Source organism: Miscanthus floridulus, chromosome 14, assembly GCF_019320115.1.
Source record: "Miscanthus floridulus cultivar M001 chromosome 14, ASM1932011v1, whole genome shotgun sequence".
NCBI lineage: Eukaryota > Viridiplantae > Streptophyta > Magnoliopsida > Poales > Poaceae > Miscanthus > Miscanthus floridulus.
This window is the reverse complement of record NC_089593.1, coordinates 83,594,586-83,604,637: the sequence shown is the minus strand read 5'-3', so window position 1 is coordinate 83,604,637 and position 10,052 is coordinate 83,594,586. Positions and strand designations below refer to the sequence as shown.

Below are 10,052 nucleotides of genomic sequence, written 5' to 3'. Positions count from 1 at the left end.
TATGGACCAATTATTAACTCAGTTTTCTTCTCGTATAATGCAGGATTACAAGGTACTGTTGCTTACATGCCTCCATATATACATTCTTCTGGCCTTCTAGTTCTGATTGAGTTGCACAAAATCGTTTGTTGAATTTCAATACCCCCTCTGTTCATTTTTCTAGTGTACCTTGACTCTGCAAAATCATTCTTTGACCACAAGTTATTTCTGCAATAGTTTATTAGTAGTTAAAAATCATAATTATTGACAAGTGCTTTTGAATACTAATCCAATTTTATCAATTTTGTGGCACATAACTTATATATTATTAGACTTTGGTCAAAGCATGAATTTGGACAGTCAGACCATGCCTTGCGTGAGTACTTATTTAATGGGCATGCTTCTGTTACCGTATTTTGTTGCATTGCCCTATTGACTCCACCTATGCTGTTTCCTATGCTGACAATTACTCTGTTTTGGTGATGCATTAATAGAAATGATTATACAGCATGCTTGATCTGCATTTTCTCCTAAGTTTTATCTGTGTATGACTTCTATTTTATTATCGTAAAAAAGCTAATAATATGGAGTTCAGTTGGCACTAGTTGCTGAGTCCTCAAATTCTTAAAGACTCCTTCACTGCTCCAAAAAGAAACAACTATATTCCTTCTATTTGATTATCTGTAAACACATGAATTGATCTATTTACTATAATCTTGTTATCAAAGTGGTCCAGTGATAAAAATAGCACATCAGTGATACAGTGTGTTCCTGTTTCATATGATTCTTGTGAGATGCAACTATCAATGTACTGGGTACAAACTACTGGCTGGTGGCTGCACATGGTAGCATTTATTATTCTGTCTGTATTATGTGAAGGAAAGGAAGATATCCATCTGTAAGCAGGCTTGCACTTCTGTTAAAATATGGATCCCTTTCGTAATGAGTGCAAGCATTCTATTGTGTTAGCATATTTGATCTGATCTTATTAGTTCAAAATATTATCTTAATAGTTATTTCCTACTTCAATCTTGGTGGGCAGATGACTAATGTGTTCAAAGTTATATATGTTGACACCTTTTATGTTGATTGATTTTTGTTTTGGTATACAATGCAAGAATCATTCTGAAAAGTTCGACTAGATAACTCTTAGAATCAAACTTCTGCACTCTAGTGTTTTCCTATTCTTTGCTTGCCTTGCTACCCAATGCACTCTGAGGCTTTGTAGATGTAATTAAGGCAGCCAAAGGCACAACTTTGTAGGCTATTTAGAAATTAATATATCTGAATGTTTGAGACACATAAACTAACTTGCATCAAACTCACTGTAGTGTCGAAGGTTTGGCTGTTGCAAATACCTGGCCATTTATACTTCCAGTGTTTTATAGAAGAACAAAAATCCTTACCTGGTTATCAAATGTATTAGTGAGGATGGCAGTAACCAACTTTTAGTTCATAAGTTGCAGTATGAAAAACATAAAAATTATGGTACAATCAGTGCACTTTCCTCAAACATCACTTCAATGCCTTTTAGAGTTAGGATTCTTTCATTTCTCAGTATGTTTGATTGACTATCCATGTCAGTGAGGTGTAGATATTTTAAACTTACAAAGGGATGTTGTGTATAAGATACTAAAAAGCAATATTTGTTTTCTCGTGTTTACTTTTCAAGATAAGTTAAATAAACCAACCCACTACTATATCTGAGTCATAGTTTTATCAAATAAGTGCTCTGATTTCTACTGGAAAACTGCAGTCTGTCCATAAGGAGCCTGTGTTGATTTGTTTTGATCCTTAGCTGCATTAACTAATTTGACTGTCATCCAACATAGTTAAAACACTCACACAAGGCTATAGCTTTCTTGGTGAACATTGTGATGTGAATGCTTCGAGTATTTCTATTGCCACCTACTTGCCTTGATGTGATTTAATCTTCTTGTACAGCTAATGGTTGATGCTGTTTGCATTTAGTCATTTCAATTTAGTTTTGGTAAAGTGTATGACCCATGGTATCATGGACCACAGTACTACTGGTCTGAGGATAACGTTGCATGTAGTAAACATCTAGTCACTTTGTACTGTGGAGCATGATATGAGAAACGGCATTCAGATAAGCTTACATGCAGTACACCCTCCTCACCAACTTTAGCGATCTGAAACCTTTCTGTTGCAAACTATTCTGGTATGCAGTCTCACACGCTATTTAATGGCTTTTCTGATCTGATACGCAGGTGAGACTGTTCCTGAGATCATTGCAAGATTGAAGAGGGATCTAGTTCCCACCATCAAAAGTGGGCTTTTATATTGGCCAACTTGTGATTTCATTACTTTCAAGTTTGTTCCAGTTCATTTACAGGTAATTAAACCTGATGCATTCTATCTGCTTTGCTCAAAGCTTGTTTGGCAGCATTTCTAACCTGAATTTTATTTTTTTTCCCAGCCGCTAGTGAGCAATTCATTCTCATTTCTTTGGACCATCTACATAACATATATGGCCAGCTTAAAGAAAGCAGATGTGGAGGTGGCCACGAGTACCTAGCTGTTGTCAAATTACTCAACATGGCTGTTATCTGTCGATTCTTTGTACAAGGCGGACTTAATGGATGTCTCTTGGAACTAGGATGTTATCTGTTGTTTTATCGACCGATGATTTTAGGCTTTAGAGAGATGGATTGCTTCCAATGCATCCTTCACTTTTGGTTAGGGTATAGTGTCCACAGGGATTCTACTTGCCTATGTTTTTGGCTGAAGATCATTTTGTCTGGATGATCAAATTATACTAGGTCCATTGGTCTTCTATGATATCTTTCTACGGTCTTTGATCCTATGGGTCAAAAGTACATTTACTTAAACTAAATTCTCTGTATCTAGATGTAAGTGAACCTGTTCTTTGCCACACAACAATAAAAGACACGATTTGATCCTTTTCTTCTCATTTGGTTCATTTTAGTTTGTCCATAAATGCTTCATTTTCTTCTTTTGAGCTCGCTCCTACTGCAATGAAATCGTAATATACAGGCAGCAATGCACTTGCTTTTGTTTGAGCTTTTTGAGTCCTGGGGCACTCTCATGCCAACCCTATCTAATGCTTCATGCCATCTTGAGACTTAAACATTGATAGCGCCAAGGAGACTGCATGACCTGATCATCATGCCTATTGCTCTCATTCTGGAACCTTAGATTTGTTACATTGGAGTTGGGCATGAATCTCTGCCCTGACTCTGATTCTGCAGATGTCGATGACGACATCGTTGCTTCGGAGTCTGAATTGGATGGCTTCTCCTGCTTCGTCCTTCCAGCCCCAGTTGCCAGTGTCAGCTCCAGGTTGAAGTCTTCGGCCAGCTTGGCCTCCGTCTTGCCTGAGCTACCACACCATTGTTGGTGCTCGAGTTTTACTGTCGGTTCGGTTTGCGTTTCGGGAACTTTGTTTCCGTAGTTGTTTGTGTTGGTAATCTGCATCTGCATCATCAGCTGCTTCTGAACCTGGTACACGCGGTGCAGCTCGTGAACCTGAAGAAGAGAGCATCGAACAATTTCAGCATTATGAAGTCTATGGATACTGCTCTACTTGTGAGCAGGAAGTTCTGGTAACATGGTTTACCTGCTGCCTGAATGTTTGTTCTTGCCTCAGCATGGCCATCTTGATGTGTTCCTTCTCCATCCTTATCTCTGCCCGCTCCACACACAAGTATCAGCTCGCTGGGCTGGACTGTGTCTGCAACAAGTAGAAATGAATGTGAGATGCTAACACATTTGTCTGTGTCTCTGATGGTAACAATTTCTAGTGGTCAACTAAATAAGTTACTGAATGTTTTTACTCACCTTTGATTTGAAGAACTCTTCCCTGTCAGATAGGGTACATGGTACGATGGGGCATTTAATTTTATGTAGTAATAAGTTGAATGGGTATCCAAAGATGTCATAATAAATGTGGTGCTACATTGTTGTAGTTATATGCAATCTAAGCATCAATTGACAATTTGTCCTATGTGCTTGTACACCTGCAAGTGCACTGCTTCTGAGAATGGCTCAAAATTCTGAAAGAATATGGAAGCAGCCGTAGACTCTATTGGACTTGATATCATTCTGGGTCATATGACAGAAAAGGAGTTTTCATTTTTGTTACTTCTCTTTAGCTGAAACAGTGATAGATTTGTATAGAAGCAGAGAAGCATTTTTTTTAGGGCGAATCAAAGGTGAGATTTTCAAGGTTTCATTTCTTATGGATCTTGTACTATCATTGCTCTGTTATTCCATAATAAACAAATATTTCCGGTTTGGCAGTCTGCACTTTCGGCAAGTAACCTAACGTTGTCCTCCACTGGCATAATGGTACAGAAGCAGAAACTTTTCTCCACATCTTTCTGCCTCAAATAAAATGAAAGCTAACAAAAAGTACACACTTATAGTGTGCTGACGTTAAATTCTTGCTGAAAGAATTCTGGAAGAAGCAAGGGGAAGATGATATATGTATCATAATTCTACAGTTCCTCAAAAAAAAAAATGTATCATAATTCTACATCGTTATGTTTTCCCAACAAAATTATGCCTGCATGTCTTCCTGAGAAACAAGCTACTGATAAACTCGATCCTGGAGGAAACTCTGGAAAGAGTAGAGAGTTGAAGAACAAGTTTAGGAACACCTCTGGTTTCTTTCTTTACAAACTGAAACAACAATAGACTTTCTGAACAACTGCTCCTTGATCATGAATGAAAATTACAAAAACACGACGACCGGTCAAGAACTTGACGATGGCATGCATGCAAAACGAGAAGCAAGAGTAGAGAGTTGACGATGGCAACAAGGATCAAGAGCGAAATAAAACGAGGCAAGAGCATGGAAGATCACACAGGGGCCTTGAGCTCACCTCTGCCTCAGGAGCTCCCACTGCTGAAGTGCTGATTCCTCTGACGATGAAGCTGTGTTGGGCACCTCTCACAGGAGGGGGAAGATCTCCTGGTAGTGGTAGCTACTGCTAGGCCAAAGGCACAACAGCTTTTGGCCCTGCTGAGAAGCAACAGGCAGCAGGATTTGCATGTGTATCAAATCTGGTGAGGCAGGAGGGGGGAGGGGGAGGGGGAGGGGATTTAAGATTCTCTCCTCTGTCATTAGTTTTACTGTCATGGTGGGCCCCCCTGTGGGCATGCCAAACAAATCCATGTCATTTAGGCCAATGGAGTTCATATGTGATAAAGGCTCCCAAGATGCTTCTATGTAGTGCCAAGAAAAGGATAGGACCAAAATAAGAAGCCCCAGCTATTATATTCTTCCTTCTTGCAACATTGAAATTCTTATGCGCCCCCCCACTCCAGTTCTACAAACCGTTATGATTCTAATTTTAGCTGTTGTTCTGTTGCTGTATATATAACTTGAAATATATATGTTTATAGCACAAGCGCTTAATTAATGATCTGCTCAGGTTGATATGTGCGGGGTTTAGCTCTCTGTGTGTAGTTGGTGCCTCTCCATGGGGTTTGTGTAGCCATGCCAGTTTTCAATGTTATTGCTGGATCAGCACATCAGAAGGGAGCACTGAACAGACAACTAGGCATGCAATGTTTTTGGATCTCATGCTCATATGTTCACTGGATTAAGATTATCAACACCAGTTGTCTCAAATAATATATGTATGCACTTACATTACTGTCATTCAAAGTCAGAGGGTCATCTATCTTAGCAAGGTTATTAGCACCACATGATTGAGATAGCATGAGCAAAGTAAGCACGAGACCTTACCATTTTTACCATGTTATGTAGTAATATCTTTTTATTACAGTGGTCAGTGGATCTGTACCAGCAAAACCTAGATCCAGCAGTCAATCGATCCTGACCAGATTCAGAATTGAAGTTGGATCTTGTGTTGGCTTCATATGCAGGCCGGCGTCGCTCTAGATTGCGTAATGTGATTGGATGATGAGTTATGTGGAATGGTTGGTAACAATAACATGTGTTGGCCTGCTGGTCCTACCCGCCCGCCCCCGCGCCCCCCCCCCACCCCCCCCCCCCCCCCCCCCCCCCCCCCCCCCCCCTCCCCCCCCCCCGCCCCCCCCAAGATTTCTGCGATGCAATGCAAGCAACAAACTGCTCATTCTCACTGGGGATTTGGAGTTATTCCAGGGATTGGGACAAGTCAGGGCCTGAAAAATCCAGGCCTGTATGATTAGTTCCAGACCATATTGTCAGCCCTGTCATTTTCCTTCTCATTGCCATCGGATGCAGGTCTCTGTCACCTCCTCCCCTCCCCAAGCTAGCTGGATGTATCTTGTAGATGCTTGTAGACTACTTGACCTTTGGTTAAGAGGACGTGTGGTTTTCTTTCATGGAGTACTTTGGTTGTTCACAGCCACAATATAATTCTAGTTGTCTTTTTTTTGTGCCAAGGTAGTTGCCTGTATTATTTGAAGCACTGTTCTTTCTTTGTTAGTTGTTATTGCTTGGTACAACATCCATATGCGTGTGGTTAATTTACAGAGTTGTATTTTTTTACCTAGTTTCTTTACTAGTTCGAGAACTATTATTGACAATGGTAGTTTAGATTCGAGCTTACTCCTGCACATGAAATTCTCAGTTTAAGTAACTGCACAAGGACTGAATGTTTAAGCCAATTTTTTTTTTTTTGAAACTTGTGTAGTGCAGTTTACCCTGCATAAAGCATTTTGTGCCGCTGAGCCCCTACAAAGATGCCAATTTCTGGGGGCAAAGTGAAACATTTTATCTTTTTTTATATGGGGTTAGGTGGCACAAAACACATTTTTATATTATTGATTTATTCGGTAATTGTCAGGTACTTGCATAGAAAAAAGTTGTTACAAGCAAATAACAACTCCCTGCCAGATACTACATACGAGACAAGTATCACTCGTCAGTCCAAGCGGAATCAAGTTTTTTCAGAAATTTAATTTACTTTTGCAAGATATATTATATATTGTCGAGCTCAATTCTCTATCAATATTTTTCCCAATCAAATTTCTAGCAGTCCCTCTCAAAACACCTGGAATGTGGAAATCATGCCCTCGTCAACCAAAGATTTGACACGTGTGGATGGGTTTAATTTTTTTTTAAAAAAATCACAGAAAATATAGTTGTGAAAAGCCTTCAAAAAGGGTAGACGGTGATGATGTTTTCTTCGAATATAAGGCTTCGGGAAAAAGGGTTAATTTTGGCAAGTTCAATAGTTTCCGGTCATCTTATATAATATAAACAAGTCTACCAACATGTCTAGATATAATAATAGCCAGTAAAACATAAAGATCCAACCAAAAGAAAAGAGAGTTTAAGGTTCAATCCTAAGTAAAGAGAGGGATGAATTGCCATCTAAGCATAATTTATGTTCTTTACGCTGGAATCTACTGCCTCCATCCCATAAAAAAGTGTCGTTCTCACTTTCCGAGAAGTGAGACATTTCTAACTTTGACTAAACATATATAAGAAAATGTTAATATTTATAGTGCATAACTAGTACCATTAGATACTTTCATAATAAACTTATTTGGAGATTTGAACGTTATATTATAAATCTAGTCAAACTTAAAGAAAGTTTGACCAACACGAATCTCATTTTTTCGAAGGTACTCATATATAGGGGTGGAGTATATGTGCATGCATTTATAAGGGTGAATGTGCAAGTATCAGTGTTTGTGTTGGTACTGTGATTTGATAAAAACTATAATTAAACACGTTATTTTTTGTCTTACTGTTACTAGTTGGAGCATCGGACCAACACATTTGAGTGACTTGACTCTTTCATTCAGAAAGTAATTATGGGTGCTCTATTATGGGACTTAATAGCGTTATATCTTACTATAGTAGTTTTTTACTAAGAAGTAATTCTCTGAACTAAGAATCATAGAAAAATATTTTCAGTTAGAAAATCACTTCTCTTATTGAATAAGCTTTCACACAGAGAATCTGAACACAAGAGCAATTCTAATAAACAGGCCCTAAAGTAATATACCCGTATGTCCGTATCTACCATTTGAAAAAAATGAAGTAACATGTAATCTTTATGTAAATTTCTCACTAATGTTGTTATGAAAAATAATCTAACGTACCTCCTCCTAGCTAAATTTCTATCTAAATTACTCATATCCAATATTCTTAAATTAACACAAAGTAACACCTAAATATGCATCTAACATTACCTCCTACTTCATTATTGAAAAATATCCAAAGAACACCTTTATGTGCTTCTAATTAAATCATCAGCTTCTCCCGTTGTTTTTATAAAACTAACACAGGGTATACATGTATGTAAATAAGCTAGTGTGTCACCATGCATCAAGAGATGAGCATGTCGATTTCTATGTTAAGCAAAGCTAGGTTTGAACTAAACGTATGTCAAAACACGTTGGGAGAAACTATGAATGAGGATGGAAAAGTATATACAATAATTGTTACAGTTGCTACACTACTATATGACAGCTAGATATACTAGTACAATGAAGCTGTGTACTGACGGTTCCAGAACCATTTTCACTGGCGTTTACGCCAGTATGACAGCTGGATATAAACAATAAGAAAGTATCTATATTAGTATTAGGTTAAAATATACCAATAAATAAGAGAGTTTATATATTTTATATTTTTCTCGTTCTTTTGCACATGAGCATGTCTAGAAGTTGGTCCTATTTGGATTTGCAAAGTATTTTTGACGTATTAGAGAAATACTATGATTTTACAAAGTACTTTGGTTTTCAAAAGCTATCAAGTGTTTGGATCAACAAATCTTGTACTTTTTAAAATCATGGTTTTGTCAAAACTATATTTTTTTTAGTTTTAGAAACTCTACTTATGACATCTTTTTTCTAAAATACAGTTTTATATCTCCTTAGCTTATTAGGGCAGTCCCAATGCAAAAACTATTAAGTAGTTTCTATGCCACAAGACACCACAACTAGAAATTATCCTCCCAACACAGGCCTAGCTAAAAACCAGACCACTCATTCTCCTAGTTGTTTCTCTATCCTCCGAATCCTCTGTGGCCTGCTTTGTTGTGTGGCCAGGCTAGGCGAGTGGCTTGAGCGCCTAACCTTATTTCCACGCCTCCTCCACTACCATGAAGTCTGGCCTCGTCACAAGCCACTGCCTCCGACTCCCTCCCCCATCCGCCTCCGTGGGCACTACTACCACCACCTTCTCCACCATCCTTGCCTCAAGGGTAGCCGAGCCCCTCCGCCTCGGTCTCCCGTGCCACCTCCCCCGACCTACCCCCTCCGCCTGCCCGCCGCGCTCTCGCTCGGCCCCTACCTCCCACACACGAGGTCCACGACAGGGAGCGAGGCTCCGCGGCGGCACACGAGGTCCGCGGCTTGTTGGGTGCGAGCGGGGCTCCTCGGCAGCCGTGCTAGGCCATGGCGAGCCCGTGAGCGAGGTCACGGCAAGCCAGAGAGCCTAGCGTGCGGAAGGCTTCGCACATGGGATCCCCAGTCATCGATGCAAACCATGCGCTCCTGCCCAAAGCGGTCTCGGATGATTTCCAACTGCTTCGTTCCTCGTGAAGACACCGAGTCTAACTTAGTTTTTGCTCTCTTCTTATTAAATTACTTGTCATCTAAAAAAATGCCTACATGACAAAATAATTAATAAGAATAGAAATCATGTTGATTTCTATATTGGGAGTACGTTTACAAATCCACAATTTGGTGATATAATCCAAACAGTCTCGACTTGCGAGGCTTCTGGTTGTACGTGTCCTTGGATCGCGGTTGGCCGTTGGCCTCCTCTCCACGAAAGTCACTGTCTCTGGGTTTCGCAGACATTAGTACATCAACACGGAACAAGGACGGACTTGCATGATGAACACATTTAATTTAGAAGTAGTCCAGCGTGTTCATACGGTAAGCCATCCAGAGTGCCATCACCAAGCTGGCATGGTGTGTACTCCACCCACAATATACACGCTCCATGTAAGTGCTGGTGTATGCATGCATGATTGTCTCATGGCATCACATCAGCACATAAGATGCCAAGACTGTGTCTACATTGTGTGCTTGGCACAACAAAACAAAATATGTAGATCTACCTACCTCGGTCCTAGCCCATGTCTCTTACTTGCAAATAGTGGTGGTTGAGA

The 10,052-nt window shown here is 39.7% G+C and overlaps 1 protein-coding gene and 1 long non-coding RNA gene across 4 annotated transcripts; one reads left to right on the top strand and one right to left on the bottom strand.

The window, feature by feature from the left end:
* LOC136504705 (uncharacterized) lies at positions 1 to 2,914 on the top strand. Its single transcript, XR_010770959.1, has 3 exons — positions 1 to 52; positions 2,211 to 2,335; positions 2,420 to 2,914. It is a non-coding gene; the product is annotated as an uncharacterized lncRNA (long non-coding RNA).
* A 20-nt stretch (positions 2,915 to 2,934) lies between these two features.
* LOC136504704 (uncharacterized) lies at positions 2,935 to 5,051 on the bottom strand. Of its 3 annotated transcripts, none has more exons than XM_066499676.1 (3): positions 3,802 to 5,051; positions 3,581 to 3,694; positions 2,935 to 3,489 (listed from the first exon to the last, which is right to left on the bottom strand). In XM_066499676.1, exons 2-3 carry the CDS (start codon positions 3,638 to 3,640, stop codon positions 3,070 to 3,072), a joined length of 480 nt encoding a protein of 159 aa, XP_066355773.1. In that variant the 5' UTR covers positions 3,641 to 3,694; positions 3,802 to 5,051; the 3' UTR covers positions 2,935 to 3,069. The 3 variants fall into 3 exon arrangements, with proteins under 3 accessions (XP_066355773.1, XP_066355772.1, XP_066355771.1); XM_066499675.1 differs by having other exon boundaries at positions 4,848 to 5,050; XM_066499674.1 differs by having other exon boundaries at positions 3,581 to 5,050.
* Between the last annotated feature and the right edge of the window lie 5,001 nt (positions 5,052 to 10,052).

Bases quoted from the DNA above. Each gene is read 5' to 3' on its own strand.
- LOC136504704 (XM_066499676.1), bottom strand. From the start codon at position 3,640: ATGGAGAAGGAACACATCAAGATGGCCATGCTGAGGCAAGAACAAACA. The intron at 3,490-3,580 runs GTAAACCATGTT...TCTCTTCTTCAG, and splicing joins AACAAACATTCAGGCAGCAG to GTTCACGAGCTGCACCGCGT.